The sequence below is a fragment of the Oreochromis niloticus genome, linkage group LG20 (genome assembly GCF_001858045.2).
Source record: "Oreochromis niloticus isolate F11D_XX linkage group LG20, O_niloticus_UMD_NMBU, whole genome shotgun sequence".
In the NCBI taxonomy this organism is placed as follows: domain Eukaryota; kingdom Metazoa; phylum Chordata; class Actinopteri; order Cichliformes; family Cichlidae; genus Oreochromis; species Oreochromis niloticus.
Window position 1 is genome coordinate 16,715,486 of NC_031984.2, and position 25,447 is coordinate 16,740,932.

The following is a 25,447-nucleotide window of genomic DNA, read 5'->3' on the forward strand; positions in this document are numbered from 1 at the left end:
TTGTGATCTGAAATTATATAACCTGGTCTCAAGGAGAATAAAAATAACCTGCTCAACGTCGACTCATTTTACAGGAATATCAACTTCCGGTTCATGAACGCTCACTGTTATATACGCAGTAATGCGCCAGTGTTTCCAACAGGGGATGTAGCTCAGTGGTAGAGCGCATGCTTTGCATGTATGAGGCCCCGGGTTCAATCCCCGGCATCTCCACTTCTTTTACCAGGGTTTATATTTTTTGTATGTTGTAAGTGGGGGAAGGCGAACAAATAATGCGATATCTTCGCTTTTTCCGAAGCCATTATTGAACGATAATGTTTAATTTAGCAGTGATCTGATTTGGATCTAGCACTCAGGTTAAATCAGGTTGAGATGAACTTAGCTTTTATCTGCATTTATTTTCTGAGTAGAAGCCTAACAGCTAATCAAATGTACGCCTGTTTATTTTGCTTACATTGATTAAATCGCGTTTGCTTTACTTAGATTTTCAAGAGGGGGGTGTATGTGTGTGTTTTGGGGGGATTTTTGGATTTATATATATAAAAAAAACACGCGGCCTTTAGCAACCCAAGATCCACAGTAAAACTTAATTAAATAAAATGTTATAAAAATTAAACGATACACTTTTAGCATATTTTTGCTTGGCAGGTCCTTCTTTTAACCGCCAGGAGGCGCTGAATGACATTTTATCATCTCGATTTCCTTCAGCCTAACAAAGAATGTATACTGTATCTAGTCACTAAAACGTTGAGATTTATGAAAAATACAGATACAGAGAAAATAAGATACAGAGTAATGAAATATAAGGTACTTTATTTTTTAATAAATAAAAACTCTACGCCATTAAACGTGAATATTGGCTACTTGATATAAGATTAAGTTTTAATTGCTATTTTAATTCATTCGATAACCTTATAAAATATGCTTACATGTTGTGCTCCAATGTCTGCACCTGTATTTATATCGTTTTTGTTTGTGGTTTTTATTCAGTTTGAGGAAAGGGTGAACCCAGGGGGGTGAGCACCGGAGCCTCTTTGTTACATTTCTGTGTTAACAATCATCATGCAACATACTTCCAAGACGTTTTTCTGAGAAACTGAAGAGCCGTTTTGGAAATTCACGTCCATCTTTTCAGATACCTGTAACTATAAATCCCTTAATCTATCAAAGTGTGGTATACATGGTGATTTTCATGTACATGGGTGAGTTGTGGTGAGTTTTCAGAGAAAAGCTTAACAGCCACACCTAATCACCTGCATTTTCTTGTAGTATGTCATCAGGTCGTGTATGTCTCTTAGTTCTTGCAAGTCTTAATCATTAAGAGGCATAGAGTCTACAGTTCTCTTACTTAAGAGAAAACTTTGTAAGTTAATCTAATGTAGCTTAATCATTAAAAACAATCAAACAAAAAACAATGTGCATTTTACACCCACTGCAAACACAGACATTTACATTACATTTGTATTGGTATAAATTTGTCTTATTTTTACAATTATGAAACGACACTTTAAAAATGACCTGAATTCCTTTCAAAATGCTTCCTAGAAAATAATCTAGATCCAGCCTGACCCACATACTACAGCACATTATGAACTAAAAATGTTGTGTCACAAGAACCTTTCCATTTCCAAAGTGTGATACATGCATACAAAGTGTCATGCAAATATTGCTGAAGGTCGGAAAGGAGGAGAAACGTCAATCACTTTTAACACTCCAGCTGCCTGCTGCACTACGTGTTTGTCCCATTTGAAATGCACATAGTTTTTAGACATGTGTGCAAAAAAAAGTGTACCTTTAAAAAAAAACCACCCAAAACAAACAAACAACAGAAACACAGGACCCACAAGTTTAGCAGTGAAACAAGTTAATAGAGGATTTCAGGAAGAACTATATTGCTTGCAGAGATCAGAATCAGTCTTATCAAAAAGGTCAGTGTTTTATTTATTAAAGTGTTTCATAACATGTTTTCTACAGAACACATGCAAGTGTCGGTTTACAAGATTTTCTTTGATAACCACTGAAGAAAAAAACACCAATGGTGTGTTTGGAGTCATTCCACGAAAATGGCACAATTTGAGTCCCTCTCACCTCTTATGGTGTATTTCATCTATTGGGTCACCAAACTTTCAATTTAAACAGCTTTACATATATATTAAAATGTACCCTTTAATACAGTGTAAAAAAATTGAACTAATTTTTATCTTTTTATGGTAAATAATACAGTTTTTTCATTTGACACCACCTGTTTTGTCATGTCCCTCATGGCCTTGATGAAAGTTTACTTTGAAAATACCAAATAAAACTTTTTAAAAAGTCAATAAATTTTGATATCAACCTAAACATCTATTTGTGCTCTTTTGTTGTTAATATTTCTTTTTTTCAAATTTAATTGTTAATTATTCATTAAAATCACAATTATTCCTGTACCTGACTAACCCCTCAACCCCGTTACACAAATGATCCCACCCCCATAAATACAATGGTGTGATCCAGAATTCCATATACATCAGGAAGTGACATCACTGAAGTCTTTTGGACAACAGGACCACAGAGACAGGCAAGTTGCTCCCATCTTTTCCTTTATTTTAGTCATTTATCTTGTGATATTGTGGTCGTCAACCTCAATGACTCAACACCGTAACATGAAAAAAAGATAGAAAACTATTACTTATGAAAAAGTTTTTTGTTAGTTCATGAATATATGGTGATTTTGAATTTCATGGATGCCATGTGCTCTCTGTCTGGTATTCACTACATTAAGCAGCGGCCAGTTTGTGCAAAAATCTCAACCCCGTCACACTCAACCCTGTTATGTTTTTGATTGTAACGGGGTTGTGAGATTGTGATGGGGTTGAGATTTTAATACTTTGGTTGTTAAGTTATCCAATTATTTAAATTAATTATTATTATATTCAGTAAACATTCTTATACTGCATGCATGCTGAATGTGATTTATGTTCCATGTTAAGGATGCAAGTAAGATGGCACCAACAACAGCAGCAGAAAGGCAAAGGAAGTATCGTGAACGCCTTAAAGCTGATCCTGAAAGAAGGGAGAGATATCTGCAGACTGAGCGTGAGAGATGGAGAAAGAATGTAGAGGCAGGGAAGAAGAAAGCAATTAATGAACTGAGTAAAAGAGAACAGCGTAAGAAAAGAAAAATGTGGAGAGCAGCTTACCATAGGAGCAAGGAGAGGAAAGAAGTGCTCAAGAACTTGAGCACTCCTCCACAGAGTCCTGATCAGGGAGATCACCCAGAGCAGCCTTCACAGCCAAGATCTTCAAGGTTAGGGCAATGGGTAGTTAACAGTGTTATAGTGAAAATGTCATTTTATGTCACTTTCACAATGTCATTTTAGAAACAGGGAGGGCAGGAGGAAAAATGCATAATTTTCCAAACCCAAATCAACTTTTATTGCTTTATTTTATAGGCAACGTCTGGTGGCTCGGAAAAAGTACAGAACAGAAAAAAATAAGCTCAAGAGGCAAATAGCGGAACTCCAGGAAAAACTTGAAAAAGAAAGGAAAAGCAAAGAAAAATACAAAAAAAGGTGCCAACGTTCAAAGAAATTTTCGGATTCCCCACAGTCGAAAATAACACGACTCACTTCACATTGCCCCGTTAACCCCCAAATAAAAAAAACCTTACTTTTCCATGAATCACTCATTGAAGATATTAGGAATAAATACAAAAAAGCCACCAAGGACAGAGAAAGGCAGCTGATTGCCAAAGTCGCGACAGGGAGAATTATAAAAAAATACAGGTTGCAAAAGTTTGCAAGTGACTCCCTCGGATTTTCAAACAAGAATTTTAGACATCATGACAGTCTTCATTTTGAAAGAAAGAGGACCAGCAGGTTCACTGAAGACTTCAAAAAAAGAATCAAGGCATTCTATCTCATGGATGATGTGAGTAGAATGACCACAGGAACCAAACAAACACTCACAAAGAACAAATTAAAAATGCAGAAGAGGTTCCTGATGGACACAATGGAAAATATCCACAGAAGATTTTTGGCAGAAAACCCAGACCAGATGATATCCTATTCCCTTTTCTGTCATCTTCGCCCCTTTTGGGTTGTGAATCCAACACTCTCTGAACGTGACACATGCATGTGTAAGTTGCATGAAAATCTCAGCTTTCTGGCAGTGAAGCTCCGTCATTTGAAACTCATTGAGACTGCCAACATTGAAGAGTTGATAGAAAAGGTTTGCTGCAACTCATCCAGCAAGAGTTGCATGTATGGAGAGTGTGTCCATTGCAAGGACAAAACCGTCCACATCACAAGTGCATACAACAGCACCGCAACCACATCATTTACCCAGTGGGTAACAGAGGAGAAGGAGATAGACAAAAAGGGAGAAAAGGCAACTGTCAAGGTGACAGTCAAAAAACCTGTGGAGGGCACACAAGAGGACCTCATTGAGCTCTTCCAGAGCTTTGTAAAGAAATTTAAAATGCATCACTTTAATATCAAACAGCAGTATGCCTTCTGCCGTGAGCTGAAGAACAACATGTCAGGGGAGGAGGCTTTGATACATGTTGACTTCTCAGAAAACTACAGTTGTAAATACAGTTCTCAAGTTCAGGTGGTCCACTTTGGGGCTTCACATCAGCAAGCCACCCTTCATACTGGTGTGTTGTATGTTGGTGGACTCTCAGAGCCTGTGTGCTTTAGCACCATCTCCCCCAGTAGACATAAAGGCCCTCCAGCAGTATGGCAGCACCTAAATCCTGTGTTAGATTACCTTCAAGGCCAACATCCAGAAGTGTCTGTGCTGCACTTTTTAAGCGACGGACCCTGTACGCAATACAAACAACGAGGAAACTTCTACCTTTTCACTACAGAACTGGACAGAAGAGGATTCAAGGCTGGTTCTTGGAATTTTTTCGAGGCTAGTCATGGAAAAGGAGCACCAGATGGTGTCGGGGGAGCCTTAAAAAGAGCAGCTGACATGATGGTAGCAAAGGGGCATGACATCCCAGATGCAGAAGAGTTATTCAGGGCCTTGTCTGAAACAAACACAAGTGTGAAACTGTTCTTTGTGAAACGTGAAGATGTTGAGGAAGCTATGGAGAAAATGCCGAAGCAGATACCAGCTGTTCCTGGAACCATGAGAATTCACCAGGTCGTTACTGTAGCTCCAAGAGAACTGATGGTTCGTGATGTAAGCTGCATGTGCACAACACGGAAGCAGTTTAACTGCAAGTGCTTCAACACCCAGTGTTTCACTTTTGGCCAGACGAAATCTGTATCACAGACAGGCAGTGGGGGAAATCCAGAAAAAGAAATCCAGTGGGAAAGTCCAGAGCTGATTGGTAAATGGTGTATTCTCAGATATGATGATGATTTGTATCCAGGCATCATTCTAAACATACAAACAACACAAGTCCAGGTCAAATGCATGCATCGTGTTGGGTCAAACCGATTCTTCTGGCCGCATCAGGATGATATATTCTGGTACCTGTTTGATGATGTCCTTGAACTCATTCCACCCCCACAGGCTGTGACAAGGCGCCATGTGGAAGTCTTGAAAGAGGTGTGGAACCGACTCACAAGATGAATTCATGAAACAACCAGCAGATTCATGCATATATACAGATACGCACACTGATGCAGGCACACACATGCAAAAACACTCTGACATGGACACAGACACAGGCACTGATACAGACAGACACATTGAAATCGTTAACTGATTATTATTGTTATTACTTCAACCAGTTCATCAAGTTCAATTGTATGTTATCGGAGCAAGGATGAGGTGACTTTTAGCACACCTCATGAGGCTCTCTTATGCATAGACAGACACACACACACACACACACACACACACACACTCACATACACACACACACGCATTATGTTACATTTGAGCAATTCACTTTACAATGTTTGTTAGTTGTTAATATGCTGTTGTGGTTGTTTTTACTTGAGATTAATAAAACTTAATTCTACTGCAATTTGTATCTGGTGTCCTTCCTGTGGTTACATGGTGAGATATAATGCTAATGGAAAGCCCTATACATTGAATTTAAGAGTAAACAACTGTTTATATGTAAAGCTATATTTGTCTCTTCAACCCTGTTACCATCTTCAACCCTGTTATGCTAGTCTCAACCCCGTCACACCTACATTTTTATATATAATTTTCTTAAAATGTTGAAAAAAATAATTTAATCTTTGCTGATTTCTGTCTAAAATATTGAGCGCTATCATATGATCATTGATTTACATTATAATTCTTAGTTAAACTAAATTTTTGATGAAAAATGACAAGATTGCTTTCACTCATTAATACATTTCAGGATTTAAGAGAGTAAAAATGTGTGATTTTATGTCATTTTTCTATGTAAAATTATTGAATTAGTATGGGTGACATCTAACTAATGCAAACATATTGATTTCTTTAGAAATACATTTTATGATAATATTCAGAGAGCCTCCAAAGTGTCCATAACAGGGTTGAAGAATTACAGTCACTACATCTTAAAAATATGATCAATAATAAAAAAAAACTAATGCCTGAGATGGGAAAATGCATTTTTCTGATAGTTAAATATATCCTTAATGATGTGGGATATACATATAAATAATACATTTTGGTAAAAAATGTGAAAACATCCAAGTCCAATTTTAACCATTCTCGTGGAATGACTCGTGTGTTTCTGGACAGGTAGGATTCTTGTGCTTCACCCTGTCATCATTTTACCTGCTGTTATGATCCAACCTGTTTTCTCACCTAGTAATCACACATAACAGGTTAATGCGGAGCAGCCAGATTACTAGCCAGATTACTAGCCAGATTATTTGGTTGTTTCTGACCTGATAATTGATTCGTGATCACCTGTGGTATTTCTGGTCTATTGTCGCCCCCTTGTGATTAATCTTAGAATATTCCTTCTTTAGATCAGTTCAGTTTATGAACAGTAGGGGGCGCTAATTCCTCTTCTGAAAATCACTAAATTACTCATGAAAGTGGAAACAGAAAACAGAATTAGTGATTGTGAAGGCTGTGTATTGGGAAGACATATTTATCAAGACTCAAAAAGTTTCTTGTCTTAAACACAGTGAAACACAGTGGTTACCTTGAGCAATGAAATTCTTGTGTTGCGAGTTGTGTTCAATAATGGTCAGAATATAAGGTGTATTCAGTTATGCATGGTAAGACATTCAGAATGTACGAGTGTTATATAAAACTGTATAATGTTTATAACAATGATTAATATATTGTGTGCACAGTTACAAAGGTACAGGTCAGTATTGCCAGTGTAAACAATTTTTATGGTATTATTTATAGAGTTTATGTAGATATCAGACTGTATAATCAAAACAGACGTGTATAATAGGAATATAAAGGTTTTTACGGATTTTATGTTCAGTAGTTTTTTTATGCTTTTCACTTACATAAATTTTATTTATGTTATAAATAACATTTTTATTGAATAATCCCCCAAATTTGCATATATTTGTATAAAGTTATTGGCCTTCATTCCCCTTTAACTGAAAAAAAACCCCAAAACAAAAAAATTACTGAAATATTGTGTCAACCAAAGTGTCTTTTCTTTCTTTCTAATTAACTGAACACATTTTCTGCAAACATCTTTAACAAAGCTTTATGTGAGACATGAGCTTTGAATGAAAAGAAAAATAAAAGACAGACTCTGAAAGGAGTAATCTAGATTAGATCACAATATGCTGTAAAAACAAAGCAAAAAAACCAAACAAACAAAAAGCATGCACTTTCCTCATGTGGTCTTTGCAAGAGCTTTAGTTTTGCCTAGAAAAAAACTGGCCATCAGCTGACCTTTGCTTGTAGCATATATTACATCAAAGGGTGCCTGTGATTGGACTGCGGTGTCTGCATGTTATCCAGATAAGGGTAGAACAGAAGCCTGCAAACAGACGCACAGAAACAGACGCTTGAATGCATCTGGGCAAATTCCATCTCTGTCAGCATCTGGAGATGGGAATTGATCCGAGTTTCAGGTTTGAAGGCAAGAAAAGTAAATGTAAAGACACAGAAACGAACTCTGTGCTTCAAATTTCCAGATGTTGTTTTAAACAAACATCAGCCTTCATCGCCTCATTTAAAAAGAGAAAATGTTTCCATCTACGTGTTTGCTCATTACTGAGTCTGTTGTCTTGTCAAATGTTTGTTTAGATGACCGTGCAGCAGCACAACTATATTATCACCAGAGTTATTATCTGGTGGTGACAGGTGTATAAAAACTGTGCATAATCCAATACGCTTGTGCAGCATACGCACATTGATGAGAATAAGAATAACGATGATACTTTTTATTCAGCATTTGAATAGTTCCCCACATTGGTGTTTAGATTAATATAATAGTAAAGAGTAAACAATATCACTTTTATTGGTTTGTCAGACCAACTTTGCGCTTCATATTTAATATAAAAACACTCTTAATTTGTTTTTTTCATGGTAATTACTGACAGTTTGTCAAGTTATTATTTCAACTCTTTAGACTTCTGCTACGTGCTGATAGTAAAGAAACAACTGTCCTTATGATATCTGGCCTTCATCAGAACAAACTCTACATTTGTAGCATATAAAACACAGTAAATGAATTATGACTGATGAGAAAATCTGAGTCAATTCTGATCACCTGATTTGGCCACTTCAGTTCGACATCACAAACTGGACACTTGTACTGATGTTTTTGATTGCTTTCATCCAATTTCTTTATATTTCTTCATCGGTACAACTGTCCAATTTTTGTTTTTGTGCTGTAGCATTAATAGTTAATTAAAAGTTACATTATGCAAATGCTATGTTATTAATATTTACCCTGACATGAAGTGTAAATTGTTTTATAATGACGTGTTTTTTTGTTTGCATGTATGTTTTGTTTTCTTATCTTGTACATGTCTGTATGTTTCATAGTGCACTGTCAAAATGTAGAAATATACATATATCTTACATATACTGATGTAAGGAACTCAAAGGATCAATCCAAGAAAAACTGCCTTTATAAAGTGGCAGCTTATCTTCATATCATATTTTCATGGCAGGGGTGGAGTTCAGAAAGACGTTGCAGGTTTAGGAGATGGCACACGTGAGATTTGAACAGTCTGGGTCTGGTAGAAAAGCACAAAATGTAGTTATTTTCTCTGATCAAGACAAAACCCATGACATAAAAAATAAAGTCTAGCATAGAAACCCTTTCACTACAGATGTTTAATCATTTAAATGAGCTAATTCCCAAAGCTCAGGCTTTATTTATCATGATCCATGTGTTATATGGTTTATTGTAAGACTCGTAGGTTTTGTGTAAAGCTGTAGTTGAAGTAATGTGACCTTTAGTTAAATTTAATCGAGTACAAAGTACAATATTTACCACTAAAGTAAAGCACAAAATGTCTTTAAATGTGTAACTTGACCATATCCTTGATGTTTTACTATAAATATAACAACACTTTTGCACCACAGTTTGAGCGGTAGATTGTTATTGTGAACTGGCGCCATATAAATGAAAACTAATTGAACCGAGCCTTTGTAATTGTTAGTGATGATTGAATAAGCCACTGTAAATGTAAGTGAGTGTGTAATTCACTTGGCTGATTACAAAAAGAGAAAATATCCAGTTGATTGTATAAACTCCTGGTAGCCCAGCTTTAATCTGCATGATATGTCGGTTTGCCTCCCCACATCAAAATGTGCTCAAATGGGCCGGAGTTTAACCACCAGTGATTGTGTCTTGGAGAAAGAGACTGGAACAGAAACGTGCAATCCACAGAACATATGTGTCGGAGTCCACCTCTGCATTCCTCTGGGATAATCTTATCTCCCTGCTGATGAGCTTAAAGACCTCTGAACTGTAGGGCAACACTCTCACATACATGAGCACAAACAAAGCAAACTTGTGGTGGTGAAAGGATGGAGCATTTTGTGCGAGGCACCAATATTTCCCATCCTGTGAGTTGAAGATATAACTGCTCAGTTTGAAATATGTGAAAATGCATCATTTACTATATGAACCCCTTAAAAAAACTCAATAGAGCCAAAAACTAAAGACTTATCACCTCTCTTCCAGATTAAATTAGAGGCACACCAGGAGGGCTACAGTATTCCTGCCTATCATTAATCATTGTTCAAAGAAGACTTGACCTGTTTTCAGCCTGGAACTCAATATGCATAAACAAATAATGTGCTTGAGTGGCCGTTACCTGCCGCTTGACTCGACTGAATGGTAACAATGCACCTGGCTGATCAAAGGTGATCAAGGTGGTTTTAAAATGCAAAAAGGGGATTTAAGCTGCACTTGAGCAAAAAAAATATGTCCGAGCAAGTGTTTGGATGTGTGATGTGAAGATAATGAAATGTTGACTTGCTCAGAAAACAAAAGAAAACATATCAAAACATGCTAAAGAATATCCTCAGCTCCAGTAAAATTTGGCTAAATAAAAGATTTAGGAGCTTATAATGTTTTTCTTTATTGTATTATGAGATGGGATGTGTGTATTTTGAACATGTTAAAAATACTAAAACAACAACAACAAAGAAAAAAACTCACAAATAACAAAACAAACTGGAGGGTAAAATGACAAATCTTAATAAATAACTTAACATGTTTAAAATGAGTAGGAAGAAACAATCTTATTTAATCGCTCTACTTTGAAACTATTTAGTAACTTATAACCACGAGTTTCCCCCTGTTTATGCCCTGTCCTATCATAAATCCTTTCTTATAATTTGTTACATGTATTTGGTTTTATAACCTCAGTAACATGAAAAGAGATTTGCATATTTACAGATATATATACACATACATGTACACACATACATGTATAAACACACACAGTCAAAGCCCTACCTCCTCTCTGTACCTTGCAAAAAACATATTTTTGTGCTGCTGGGACAGCTCATCACTCAGCGTGTTCCACAGCTTCACTCCTTTTTTTTTATCTTGTACTGATACATGGATGTTTTAAATTTAACTTATTCTCTAGAAAACAATTTGAGCATACTGTGAGTAAGTAGGTTGTTTAAAGCTTTGTACATAAGTTGTGCTGCTTTAAATTGAACCTGATCAGAGAATTTTAGTATTTCTGATTTTAAGGATAGTGGATTTATGTCCAGTATTAAGGATCATCCTTATAGCCCTCCAGGCCCCCCACCCTTCTTCTCCCCAATATGGAACATTTATAAGCACTAATGCAACCCTCTGCATTTGAATAGAGTGATATCAGTCAGCAGTAGAGAATGTGAAGTGATTTGAGGTCCAGTATATGTTTTGCTTTAGTTAATACTGTATGTTTTATATGAGATTTACAGCTTATTTTATCATCTATTATCACACCAACAAACCTATTTTCATGAACTTCCTCCATGTCGACCCCATCTATAAGCACTTGTAAATTTTTTTTTTTTAAATTCATGACGTTATTTAACTTTCTTTAGATTTAATGAGAGTTTGTTCCTGTCAAGCTTCTTTTTTTTTATTTTGCACATTTATGAAGTGACCATAGTGGCTCCTTTAGATTAGCCCCAGAGTAAAAAAAATATTTGTGTGATTTGCAATAAATACTGATTTTAACATATCAGATACCTTACATATCTCACTTATATAAATAATGAATAATTTCTGACCCTGTACAAAACTTTGGATCTCCAATTTCAGGATTAAGTGCTTAAAAAACAATCAGTGAATCCTAAAGTAAACGTTTGTGTATGACAGCAGAACCGACTTATAGAAATGCTTTCAATCCAACATTAATGCAAAGAAAACATCCCCAAAACTTTTAAACTGTATTTTCTTTTAATGTTTCATTATTTGTAGTTCCACCCAAAATGTATTTTTAAAAAGTCGTGTCACGTTTAACCTCATGAGATCAGAGCTTAAAATGTGGCCTAATAAGCATAACACAAAATTTTAATTGTTTAAGAAACAAACAAACAAACAGTATAATAATATATAATAATTTCTTGAGAAGAACAGGGGATAAAGGTGCAGAAAAGACACAATGTGATGTCCCCAAACAAGGACACAGAATCTAAGGAAATGGGGCTGGTCAGCAGTGGTCAGCAGCTACAGAGGTTTAAAATGCCATAATATTTGACTCCCACTAATTTTATATTGTATCACTTTCACAACTCACATTTATAAAACTTGATATATACTTTGTTTACATATGCAGCTGCACAGGTAAGGCTTGCTTTGAAATGTTCCATTCAATGCATGAAAAAAGTTGTAATTTATAAATGAATGAATGCATACATACACAAGAAACACCTTTTATTTACAGTAGGCTACACTGGTGAAAAAATAATTACTAGTTTAGCAATGTACAATTCAATGAATTGACCTATTCCTGTCTTTCCCCATACAGAATACAATTTATGATGCTTTATAATGTCATAGAAAAAACAGTTTAAGTTTTTCTTAATTTCTGATAAATAATTGCTACTGTGTTCGTCTAAATCTAAAGGCAAGAAGTTCAGAATTAAACTTTATACTCTGAGTTTATTGATTTTCTTAAAGATAAACGCCCAGAGTTTAGTTTTTGTAACCTGCTCTGTACTACAGTTTATCTTTTACCCTTTGGTTTCATCCACATCTTTATTCAGTTTTCTAAAGAACCCAGTTAGACAGACAGCGTCTCATTTGAGTTTTGTGGTTCTCCACCAGTAAAGCCCTCCTAAGATGAGTCTGAATTAAGACTTGTCCTCCACAACAGTTTCCGTTTGAGGAGGCTTTGAGAACACTGGCTGCTTTATTCCGGAGGCCAGAAGAGCATCTGTTCCAAGCAGAAAACTTTTCATGTCTTCATGTCCCCACTGTGTCATGAGGTCACTCCAACCCTGTTGTGTCACAAATTGACACACTGCTCTGCACGGAGGGGCAGATTCAGCAGTGTGTAATCAGCTGTTTTCACTCTTACGACTTCTTCGATAAAGAGAGAAAATCTCATGAAAGTGTGTCAGGGTTACACACACACGTAATCATATCACTGCGCATACCTTTAATGTCAATTATTTCATTCGACTGCTTTTAAGAGTCAGGTTAAACCCTCGTATGCACAGAAGCACCGCTCAGATCACTTTCACGTGTGTCTTTGCTATTTGCTTTTGTTTTTACTGCCGACCTGCCCTCATGACCCTCCAGCCTACGTGGCGTCGGAGTCAAGGAGCGCTCTAACGACGTGTGAACTATCGGGCCTGCCATGACAATGGCGCCTTTAGACAGGTGTATATACACCCTTCACACACAACCGCTCTCTTTTGCAGTGCTAAATAGGACCAGTGAAGACTGTAATGGTCTTGTCTAGTGAATGGCATTCACGTGATTTTCACACTTAGAGGTTGCACAGTGACTAGTGGCATTTGCAAAAGAAAAAAAAAAAAGGAAAAGATTGTGGGTTTTTAACATTTTGCAGATAACCCGTTGACAAACAGTCTTTTAAACATCTGTCATTTCAGGTGGAGGCTTCAAACAGTTTTTGGCAAGGTGACTTTTATTCAATTTCAATTTCAATTCAATTTTATATAGCGCCAAATCACAACAAAAGTCGCCTCAAGGCGCTTTATATTGTACAATAGATCGCACAATAATAAATACAGAGAAAACCCCAACAATCATATCATATGACCCCCTATTTATGTATCCTTTATTTATCCAGGTAAAAAGTGTCACTGCGATATCTGGCCAAGAGAGCAGCAGAAACAGCAACAAATAGAACACAACAGTCCCCTAAAAATATTGTATCTGTCCATAAATTACACTTCTTTTGGATTGATTATTACGTAAAACACAGAATGGGTACTAGTAATGAGGATATTTACAAAAAGAGGTAATTTCTTTTTTATATATATACATAAGTCTTTCTTAAACCTTGTTGACTAGACTATATTTACCAGTATAACCACTATAAGCAAGGATATTAGAGAAAAACACAGCTTTCTAAAGTGATCATAACTGTAAAATAATTTTCTGTCATGTGATAATAATAATAATAATAATAATAATAATAATAATAATAATAATAATAATAATAATAATAATAAATCTTTGCCTGCTGATCTTTCCAACGGTCCCTGTAACCCATGCTCACTTTAATCACAAACACAACAGAGACAAAGACATGACTTTTGATCGGGAAACCTCGGGAGGAAGTCTAAAACATCATGTGATGGTCATTTGAGAGAAGCACCTAAAGTGGATTTAATAGGTCTCAGTTTACATCATCATGTGCTCCTGTCGGCTCTGTTAATTTTTTACCTGATTGCTCACGCTGTGAGCAATCTGGAGAACAGCGACTGCTTTATTCAAATGGACGTGTCCCCCGCAGAGAGAGAATGAGAGGGGTAGTCAGTGAGGACAAAACCCCAGCTTATTCTCATTTGCTTGTAAAAGTCATGTAGTGTCACTTGTTTTGCAATGAAATGATAATGGTGAAATTCTCAAACTACTTATAGGATTACTTGTGACATTTTTGCACATTATTGTGCGGGTTGTAAGAAGAAATAACAATATTTTGTGCAAATCGGTGCCACAGATCTTATTTTTTAACACTGCTTTTCGGGTATTTGTGAATATATATTGTACAAAGCATATTCTTCCACCACAAACCACTCACTGCATTCCAGTATGGACCAACAGAGGACGCTCAAGTTATTGCAGGCCCATATTTTTTTTAAAAAAGGGTTGTGACTTTGTGTTAAGGTGTATGATTTATTTCTTTGCAAAATTATTGCAAAAATGGCGAAATGCTTTGGTTTTGGTGCTTTTCCTGCAGGAAGTCCCGTTAGGATTACCGTGTTTAAACCTGGACCTATTTGAACTCATATCAGGATCTTCGAATGAACACAATATAAAAGAAATGTTTGGCCCTGAAGGCAAACTTCTCCCCCCTCCGTCTGTTTTACATATTCACTTCTCCCTCCGGGTCTTCCTCACAATAAAAAGCATTGATATGCACATTTCAGTTCAGGTAAGCTATGAAAACAGTTCGGCCGTGTTTCACATTGAATTGAACACTCGGCCGTTCACATTTCATGACAATACGCGTATGCCCGATGTTTGAAAGCCATCCATTAGAGGCGTGAAATGCATAATTAGATCAGGGCGCTGCAACAGCTTTTGGCACATTGGGCACCTGTGATGAATGGAGCCGGTGGCGCCCAGCCCGGACACACGGGGGTGTGTATGTGGGCGGAGACGTGCCCACCCACTCCGCTGCTTCTCTCCTCTGCTTACTATATGAGGAGGCAAGTTTGGGATCCCCCAGACAGATTCAACTTTGGTAGTCGTCTTGTCAATCTTCCAAGAGTTTTCTCTCCACCCCGACAGGAATCCGCTGTTTGCAGAAGGACGCTGTGATTAGAGCGCACAACGCCTTGGACTTTATTTTTCCGTTTTTTGTTTTTTTTTAAATTTTGCATTGTTATTCCATCGGTGAAGCTAGAGCTCAAGATGCCTCGGTCGTTCCTTGTCAAGAAGTATTTTCCCTACAAGAAGCAGCATAATAGGGAAAGCTACCCGGAGAGCCACACAGGTAAGTTTGCTATTGTCCGGAATTGTATGCAAGATATTTGCGAGTGCATTAGACACATAGGGAATCACAGTCATGAGCTCCTCATCAAGTTACCTGCAGACACATAACAGTCATGTGGCAGACGTGATAAGGTGATGTAGCAGCTTGGGCATTCCTAATTCTTGTCTCTGTCACCTGGAAAAACTCATGATGAGAAAGCTTGGGATGAAAATAGGCTGTAACATGAACCCCAAGAATGAAAATAGGTTTAGTGGTTTATTAGATTGTCTGTTCCATTTAACTAACCTGACTTCATTTCCTTTGCATCTCCAGCTTTTGTGCCAGAAAACTTTCCACTGGCTGAACTTCCATCAGAGAACAGCTCTGCACTGACCTGCCAACCTGCCACGCTAATATTCAGCGTGGACATCCTGCCTCGACCTCACCCCCTAATTTCCCCAGAATCTCTCCCCCCTTCACCCATGGGCCCTTTGGACCTCAGCAGCTCTCCCTCCTGCAGCAGCGGCGAGGAAGAGGAGGAGGGCGGACGTACTTCGGATCCACCAAGCCCAGACACAATTCAGCCAATCTATCACTGTTTGCACTGCACCAAGAGCTACACCAGCCTCTCCGCATTTTCCCAGCATCAGATGTCCCACCAGCTCCCCCCCTGTGCTCCCGAGACTCCCATGACCACAGAGGCTTCAGCACGCCCGGTCTTCCACTGCAAACACTGCCCCAAGGAGTACAACAGCCTGGGTGCCCTGAAAATGCACATTCGATCACACACGTTGCCCTGCGTGTGCACCACATGTGGCAAGGCTTTCTCCAGACCGTGGCTCCTCAGGGGACACATTCGCACACACACCGGTATGTTAGACAATTGATTTTTCCAAGATCTGTAGGCTTGTTGACCTAACAGCTGGTTGCACCTTGTTCTCATTGATATTCATTGATGTCTCCTGATGTGTGAGCAAATGCTAGGGGGGGCTTGGAGTTGGGGGGGACATAATCTAATCTTACTCACAGGTGCTTTGCATGTTAAAAGGCACTCTGCATTAATGAAATTAGTGTGTCCTACCACTGTTTTCTGTTATCTCTAGAGTATCTGAAAAACAATGACTCAGGGGTAAACTTTTTTTGTTAATGTATTGGGAATGTTGGGCTGGCACTGATTGTCTCTCTCTCTTTTTTTTTTTTTTTTTTTTTTAACCAGGTGAGCGCCCCTTTGCTTGTCAGCACTGTAGCCGGGCCTTCGCTGATCGCTCCAACCTGCGCGCCCACATGCAGACCCACTCTGAGGTGAAGAAGTACCAGTGTGGCTCCTGCTCCAGGACCTTCAGTCGCATGTCTCTTCTGAACAAACACAGCGCCTCTGGATGCTGTGCTTCCTCGTAAAAGTCACATTCCTCCCATTGTCCTTTCAGTTGAAGCTACCTGTTGTGATGGGAGCCAATGCTATTAGTTGCACACACACACGTGAAAAAAATGCAGTTATACTTTTATGCAAAGTGCCTTAATTAATTACAGGATCAGATTGAGGTCCTATCTGTGGCACATTTTTGTCTCATCCATTGTGATTTGAGAGCAGGTGGACATTCAATTAATTCCCAGGGGACCCCGTTGGTGCCCGCCAGTCCGGGACTTTGGCAATGTTGCAGCTGCTTGTGTGTGTGTGTGTGTGTGTGTGTGTGTGTGTGTGTGTGTGTGTGTGTGTGTGTGTGTGTGTGTGGGGATGTCCTTCCTCACTATACTATGCATACATGACATGTGTGTATCTGAGCAAATGTGAGTGTTGAGACAGCTGTCTGCATGGTGCACTGTGGAGGCAGGGCGCTGAGGGACGTGTTAGCTGTGACCTCGACAACAGGTGACACCCCCTGCCTGGTGTGCCCCTCCGCAAGCCAGAAACACTTTCAATAGACAATATGTGTATGTTACAGGACCAAAAATACACCTTGCCTTTTTACAAATGTCTCATTTGAAAAGAAAAAAAGTTGTAATTTTTAAGTGGAGAGTCACAGGAAATAGTGGAAAGATACAACACTCATAACGTGCAACAAATGGTTCAGTCAGCAAGGAGTTGAACCAGGGACTAACTGCTCAGGGTTATTTTACAATCTAAATGACATTTGTATTTTGGATAAGTGTTGACATACAGTTTTTATGAAACTGAATGTGCCTTTTTTTAAGGTTGTGAATTTTTCTGTCATTTGTAAATAAAAGCATTGTTTTAAAATAACAGCTCGTTCCCGTCTGCTTCTTGTTCTTTAAAGAAGTGTGTCAGCAGGCTTCTTATTTAAATACAAATGAGTTCATCAGGACAGACATGACAGTTTCTGAATGGGAAGATAGAGCTGTGCGTTGTTGTATATGGGTTCATGTGTGTTAAAGGGGAGCGGTGATGGGTTTGTGTGATGCTGAGTGATGAGGGGAACACCTGCGCACACCTGCCAGGCTGTCAGCATGCACAGATGGAGGACACATGCCCAAGAGGCGGGGAACACTGTGGTTGCAGGTGCGGGGGAAACGGGCAGGCAAATAAACTGGCGTCAAAGAAGATGGTAAGCTAGAAAAAAGATGTGATTTTATTTTTCAGAAGGAAATTTGTGCGAAATCAGCTGAGAAGAGTCCCACTGACCAATGTCCAGCTTTAGGAGAGGAAGCAGCGCTCTGGGGTCAAGATGACCAAATGCAGAAAAAACTTGCAGATTGTGCAGGAATGGTTAACCTCTGGGTTACCTGGTAGGAAGTTCTGGTGAAAGTGCAGTCTTCCACAACCAGCTGAATGTGAACATTCAGGGTGAACACATGGCAGCAATGTGTCTCCAATCCCTACTGCCCTCCTGACCCACACACACTGACGCCAGCATGTCTTAGTGAGGTAACAAAGTGTTTCCTCCAATAGCTCACGGTGTTGAGAGGTGGATGCATGTGTGTGTGTGTGTGTGCCTATGTGACAGGGGTTTGCGGGGGCACTCAAAAAGCTTGAGATCAGATTGCATGACTTAGCTTGTCCAATGTAAACAGCACCCGAAAGACTACACACGTGTGTGCACACATTCAAACACACACCGGCTGAATAAAGAGGTGATCAAGGGGGATTTTTTTTTTTAAACATTTGTCTGTTTTTCTCTGTCCTGGGCTCCTGTTAATTGTGAGGTGAGAGTCATTTAGTCATTGCACACCTACGCAGGCAGTGAGTCAGAAAAGCAGAGAAGCACGCCACAAGGGACTGAACTGAGCTTGAACTTGTCACTTTTATGTGTTAGAAAGATGCAAAACATGTCAAATAATGCAAAAAGAAAAAAGAAAGATAGAAAAGACAGATATTGCATTTTCTCCTTGGGACATTGAAGCTCGGCCAAACCAAATTTATCCAAAACAATGCCACCAAACAGACTGTCATTTCTTATGTGTTTCGGCCGTTTTGAAATTTAACTCTGACATCTTGCTCGGGGGGCATTTTTCCTGGTTTGCAGTGTGTGGGAGGCAGTCTATCACTCTGTAGCTTTGAGGCAATGAGATCACTGGACCTGTCACCTTTCTTTTTCGGTGTGTGTGTGTGTAATATCATATTGGTCTCCTCAAAGTGCTTTAATGTTCACATCGTCACGCATGCAGCCCCTGACTAATTTAACATTCCTGAGCCATTAGTGACAGACATACAATACCACAGCCTAACACAGAGAGGGCTGCTCTGTCTACTGTCATTGCAGTTTGCTCCTGAATTAAAGTAATAATTAGATTTTCCTGTAACAGGAAATAATGTAATGCTGACATGATTACGACGAAAAGGGGATTGCCGATCATTTAAATATACCACATGTGTTACTCTCATGGAAAGAATGCCTGAAGTGTTATTAGTTTGCTCTAACAAATGAAAACAGTGAAAATGTATTTGCCGATAACTCTGTGATTTTAAAAGCTGGACAGTGTCCAGTGAAGAGCGAACCCTGCTTTTGGTTTTGTGTATGCAAAAGCTGATGTTTGACAATACGCAGCGGGATGAGTTTTATTTTGTTAGGATGGCGTCATCCTGGAAACACAAAATATATGGCTTTCTCTAAACAATCACCCTGACTCATAAGTGGGGCTTTGCATGAGTGTAAAAGAACAGATCACAAGGCTGGGTTAAGTCCGGTCTCTGGATTTGAGCAATGGTAAGCAGCAGAGGATATCAACAATGAAATAAACTTTTTTCACACGTGTAGCATGAACATTTTTGGAACCCGATATGTTGAAAGGTTTTGGGTAATGTTTAGGACACGGGAAGTGGCCTGTCGGTCTTGTACAAACACAGCCTGTCCCAAAAAGTGCTGATATAAAGCATCTGGGTGCGGCTACGGCTGTTTGTGTGCACATGACTGCATGAGAGCATTTGTGAGTCTCTGTGAGGGGCTGATGTGTCTCTGCTGGGATTTTACAGTGGTCCATATTGAAGAAGGTATGTTGCTGAAATCAGAACTGGCAGGGGTTGCAAAACCAATTCACTAGAGGATCAGATTCAAGCCAGGAGGGTTAAGTCACTGGGTTAAAGTTTCAAACTTTTTTTTGCAAGTGGCAGAGCTCTTACACAATGCCACCGCTCCTCTCCTGGAGCTGTCCCAATGGACTCTTGTCTACCTTTGTCCTTAAAAAGCCATTAAAAAAGCTCCATTTTTTTCAGAGGGCTGACAAATCTTCACTTCTCTCCTCCAGAAAATAATGCAGGATGGGGAAAGTAACGGCTTGAGGTTTGCATGGGAGGGTGAAGTAAGGATAAGAAGATAATAACGGGAGGAGGAACAGAACGAGGGAGAGGAGACTGGACACTGGAGGAGCATGGGGGTGGGGTGGCTGGGTGGGTGTCTGGAGAAGAATGACTGTTTCTGTTTGTCGGCCATTAATCAAATCACTAGGGAGTAGAATTTACAGAGGAATGCTACATGTTGCAATGCAGACTTGATCAATGACATGCTGTGTGAGATATGCTGACTATGGAAGGTTTTCAAGTGAGAGTTTCACACAAACACACAATCAATGTGCAAAACACGTGCAGATCTTTTTTAATTTATTTTTTATTCCTGTGCCGAGTCCAAAGAAATTATTTCTTGTTCCAACTCTGTTTGTTTTAAATTCTTGTTTTTCATTACCTCTCCGAAGACATCCTCATTCATGCAACTATGTGAGACGCGCATGCAGAGCTCAGATATCTGCACAAATAAACCAGTTTTACCCAAGGACAGGATATGGCCTGCAGGAGGGGGTACACGCCGTTTCCTGCCCACCTCCGCACTCCTGCTGTCCCCTTTCAGTGGTGTGTGTGAGTGTGAGTGTGTGAGTGTATCAGTGTTATGTGGCCCGTGCTTTCCTCCTAAACACAGACACTCTGTCCCACAGGGTCAGAGGGTAGAGGATGAGCCATAAAGAAACAGGAGCGTAAACAAATGAGATACTTTGTGCCTAACAGAAGTTTCCAACTTTGTATCATGCAGAGCTCTCTACATGAATTCTACTGCTCACAAACAGTTAAAGAACTACTAATCTTTAGTTATTTACATGGGAATATGGGGCAAGAGAATACAGGGGTAGTATGGATGCAAATATCTCTCGTCAGAATAAACAATAATATATAGATGATTATGTAATTGTTAAAAACATACCAATATGTTAGGACAAAATTCCTTTAGATTCAATTTAGATTCAAGTTTGATTTAGATTCAAACAGGTCCGTTCAATGAGTCACAACATGGCAGGTGAAATGAGAGACATTCTTCATCTCATCTTCAGAATTTATGTGTACGTGACATGTACCACCCACATTAACACTGTTAAAGACCGGCATGCAAAACCCTGAAGTCAACAGCAGGACAAGACTCCCTGCCACACATAAAGAGTGCTCAAGAACGGCTGGAAGGGGAAAAAAAGAGCCCAGAGTCCCCACATCACAATGTGATCAACAATCCCTCAAGGTGGTGGAATATTCCCGATCCACGGATGCTCTGTCCCAAAGAGCTTGCTGCCAACATCCCAGTGCAATCACAGGAAGCCCCGTGAGATCCTGTGTCCATGCCCCAGTGGATCAGAGTGGTTTTGGCTGCACATGCTCAGTGTCTGCATACAGATATTCATTGTGAAGTTGTTTTACGTGTTTTATGTGCAACTTTATTTGACGTTATTTTATCTGTTAACCTGTTGCAACTGCACACTACCTGTAGGTATTGTAATGCATGTGCAAAGGGAGGCAGCATGGTTTAGGAGATGGTGGAGGAGAGGTTTTGCATACAGTATGCTCCATGAAGTTCTTACTTGGGCAAAGAGCTGAAGCACTGATGAAGTATTGCCAGAGGTGAAGCGACTGTGTGTTCTATTAAAAGTTGCTTTAATTTTTCAGTATCTTGACCTCACATACATTTGCAGTGCAGGGGAAAAGTGATTGCAGTAATGCGGTAATGTCACAGTGGTAATGTGACTGAGGCTTAGCACACTTCACTTCACTGATTAGCACGCCTTCGCCCAGAGACAGGAGGGGGGAATGAAAGGAGACCCTGCGAAGCTTCAATTTGGTGAGAAAAGTGGCTCGAAGCTCAACAGTTAAATCACCAATCTGCTGCTCTGCCAGTGGCATTGGTGTGTATTTCAGCTGTGAGCCAGCTAGGACTAACTGTGATGCAAGAAAAGGAGTGTCAGGGCTGATTGTGCGCAAACCACATGCAGGGCAAGCTAGGCAGGGGCCAGCAAGTCGTGACATGAGGGACTAAAGGAGTACTGGAGGAAGAGCAGGATCAAAAAGCACTTTCTGGCTGAGATATTGCCAAGAAAGCAGGTATCAAAATGGATATACTATATAAGCATGAGAAACATAGTGACTAATGAGGGGGAGGATATTAAAACTGCAATACCTCTCTTGTGTTTTGCTTGGATCTCTTCAGGAGTCTGTGTTTCATTTGGCAGCTGAGAGGGAAAATTATCTTGCGCTGAGTATTATTTTGTTTTGTTTTTTTTAAATTCATCCTTCTCCCCTCTCTCTCCTCGTGTTGTTTCTTTCTTTCTTGCCCGCCTGTCTCATTTTCTTTACCTCAGGTATTCAGGTATTCGCCCCCAGGGTGCTGCTGGTAGTGCTGAGAAGTGCAAGGTGCACTTTTGTCCTCTTGTCAGGGCCTGTGTGGGCCCGGCGTGGAGTGGGTGGGCACCAGCCGAAGGACCGGGACAGTTCTATTGTCCAAGCACATTCCAGTCAATGAAGGATATGGTGGGGAGCGAAGGAAGGAGGGGCTCTGGGCAGGGAGGACAAGACGGGTGGGGAACAACCTTTGAGTGAGGATCTGGGGTTTGTGTGCGTTACTGCAGATTGCCTCCCCTCTTCTTCTCCTCCTCCTCCTCCTCCTCCTCCTCGTTTTGTCCCGTCCTGTCCTGTCCCTTGAGGAGCCGCAGGGCAGGCACATGCACCTGCCTGAAATCCACACCCCAGGGCCAGACGCCTATCTCCCCATCTCCAAGGTTTTACAGAAACACCGCATGTGCCACACACACCGGTGTCCACTTACACTCTTTCAAATGGAAAGCACAGAGGGACATGTAGCAACGGTGCACCTCAAGGATCCAAAATCTGGAATTAAAGTCTGTTTACAGCTTTTAAGGATGACAATAGCGTATGTAAAAAGAAGCTGTATAACACATTTAATGGCTCCAGGGGAAGCTGAGTGAAATCCAATAAATTGCTTCAACTTTGTAACTTGAGTCAGCGTACGTTTCAGCTTAAGACGACAAGTCTGAAAAAGAAAAAAAAATCATGAGGGCTTGAGGCTACATTAGCTCTCAGACGAACTCAGAGGAGAATAAATCAGGCTCTGCTGTGATGATATTCTCAGTTAGTCAAGTACTAGCCTTTAAACATTTTGGATGTAGGGAGTTAAACTCCTCATTTCATTAGCCATCCTCTTAAGTTCATCAGCAGAGTCAACACTGATTTTCTGAGCCACCATATATTTGAAATAATGATCTATCACATCCAGACAAACTTTCTATAAGCTGCCTCTCTCTCTTTGTCATGCACATTTTTCATGGTAACCAAATATCCACACAAAGCTTTGTGTTACATATCTACTGCTTTCTATGGCGCACCAGGTTTGTCATCAATCCCAGATGGCATCGGGGGGTAGATGGTCTAATGGTGCATGTCAGAACACATGGTCTGGCTGATGTGAGTCGTCTGCATGCGAGTCAGTGTGTGTTTGTGTGTAACTAGACCCGCCTGTGCAAGGGGGGACAGGTGTGTCACCACCTGACCACACCCCCGGGCCACACGGCACCTCCTGTCCCTAACACCTGTCCCCTTCATCGGGGCAAAGACCTCCTTTTTGCCTGTGTTACACACACACACACACACCGGCTGTGGCTTGTCTATGAGGAAGGCAGGTTGCTGGGCTGTGACGGAGTGAGGGGAATCAGATCAGACGGGCTGGTGTCCAGTTTGACCTGGGCACTGAAGCAGCTGTCCCACTGAAACTAGAACTCCATCGATGCATCGAGCTCAAGCTCCCTTTCTGCCCTACAACATGTTATCATGTTTACCCACATGGTGACATTACTGCAACCTGTTCCTTAAGCTGCTTCAGCCCCTGTGAACAATAGAGAAGGGAAAAGGAATGATACCAATGTTAAGTTCATATAAATTGTAAATAATCGTGAGCATCAAAAGAGAAAAGACAGGCAATTCAATGAAATGATTATCCAGACTGTTAATTGATGTTACAGCTTCAATACTAGTGCATATTATTATATTTTTAAAGGATAATTAGAGTTTACCCTGAGAGCTAACATTTGGTTTGCTGCCAGATAAATGAGAAAATGTGTCCAATATTTGTTATTTTTTGAACTAATGTGTCGTTTGGCCTAATTTGAAGTTGGTGAAATAAATGTTTTAATAATTGATAAACTGAAAAAAGGGTCCAGGTTATAAAAATATGATATTTTCTTCTGTTATTTTTATGTGTGTTTGTGTGTGTGTGAGAGAAAGAGTCAGCAAGAGAAAGGCAGGGACAGGTCAAAGCAGCCTGAAGGCCATTGTAAATTCCTCGTTGGCTCAACCAAAGACATTCTTCGGTGCTGTTTTTCTTTCTAATCTCTATGCTCAGATTACCAGCTAGAGGGGCCAAACAGATGACAGGAGCACAGGGTGGCATGCATGCACGCACATGTGCCCGAACACACACATACAGCGCGTCATCTGACACGCACCGTCGGTTTATCGATTGAACACACCACACTGCTGGATGCCGCAGCACTTTAATGGAAGATTTGCACCTGATACGTTACACTGAATGAGGCAGAACTTTTGGTAGCACAAAGAAAAAAACCCACGCTGAAATCATTACCCGAGAGCTTGTTTTTTTGAAACCCAAAGAAAACAACACCCCTGTGGAGAATGCTGAAAGGATTCACACATGACAGCCTCCCAGTGCCACCCAAACACACACAAAATGCAGCATTTGAAACTAGAGGCTCCACACAAAGCCTTTCCAGATGTGACCAAGTCGGTTTTCACTGCAATGACGCCTCTTTAACATCCACCGTTAGATTTAACACAGTTATTTACAATACAAAACAAATACTAGGTGCAGTTATTTTTCTCGCCTGTAGAAGAAAATCAGTGCAGAAAGCATAAGTGTCAGTCTGGTTGTGGAGTTACAGTAAACATATTTATTTCAAACTGTTTCTACAAACTTAAATTACACATTATCTCATCTGAATCGCCATATTGTAAAAATTAACTTATAACTTATAGTTGAATGTGCAGTTACATTCAGGTATTATTATAGAAACTGAAACTTTTCATTATATGCAAAAAGTTGTTGTATTTAGCCCTCAGTAGTGCGAGTTCGTGTTTCATTTAATGATTTAAAGCTCATAATTTTAACCATAATGACTTGACTTTGGGTGATTTGTGGTTTGATAATTTCATT

General features: G+C 39.7%; 2 protein-coding genes and 1 non-coding gene across 3 annotated transcripts; all 3 read left to right on the forward strand.

Annotated features, from left to right (window-relative positions):
• Positions 1-141: 141 nt before the first annotated feature.
• On the forward strand, positions 142-213 carry trnaa-ugc (transfer RNA alanine (anticodon UGC)). The gene has a single exon. It is a non-coding gene; the product is annotated as a tRNA-Ala (tRNA).
• Positions 214-2,064: 1,851 nt separating this feature from the next.
• On the forward strand, positions 2,065-5,565 carry LOC106098628 (uncharacterized). The gene is made up of 2 exons (XM_019349314.2): positions 2,065-3,286; positions 3,432-5,565. Exons 1-2 carry the CDS (start codon positions 2,955-2,957, stop codon positions 5,563-5,565), a joined length of 2,466 nt encoding a protein of 821 aa, XP_019204859.1. The 5' UTR covers positions 2,065-2,954.
• A 9,586-nt stretch (positions 5,566-15,151) lies between these two features.
• On the forward strand, positions 15,152-17,722 carry snai1b (snail family zinc finger 1b). The gene is made up of 3 exons (XM_003439036.5): positions 15,152-15,521; positions 15,834-16,370; positions 16,717-17,722. Exons 1-3 carry the CDS (start codon positions 15,440-15,442, stop codon positions 16,896-16,898), a joined length of 801 nt encoding a protein of 266 aa, XP_003439084.1. The 5' UTR covers positions 15,152-15,439; the 3' UTR covers positions 16,899-17,722.
• Positions 17,723-25,447: the final 7,725 nt, after the last annotated feature.

Coding starts and splice junctions, on each gene's coding strand:
- snai1b (XM_003439036.5), top strand. CDS start 15,440: ATGCCTCGGTCGTTCCTTGTCAAGAAGTATTTTCCCTACAAGAAGCAG. Junction 15,522..15,833: donor CTACCCGGAGAGCCACACAG/GTAAGTTTGCTA, acceptor TTGCATCTCCAG/CTTTTGTGCCAGAAAACTTT. Junction 16,371..16,716: donor ACACATTCGCACACACACCG/GTATGTTAGACA, acceptor TTTTTTAACCAG/GTGAGCGCCCCTTTGCTTGT.
- LOC106098628 (XM_019349314.2), top strand. CDS start 2,955: ATGTTCCATGTTAAGGATGCAAGTAAGATGGCACCAACAACAGCAGCA. Junction 3,287..3,431: donor TCACAGCCAAGATCTTCAAG/GTTAGGGCAATG, acceptor TTTATTTTATAG/GCAACGTCTGGTGGCTCGGA.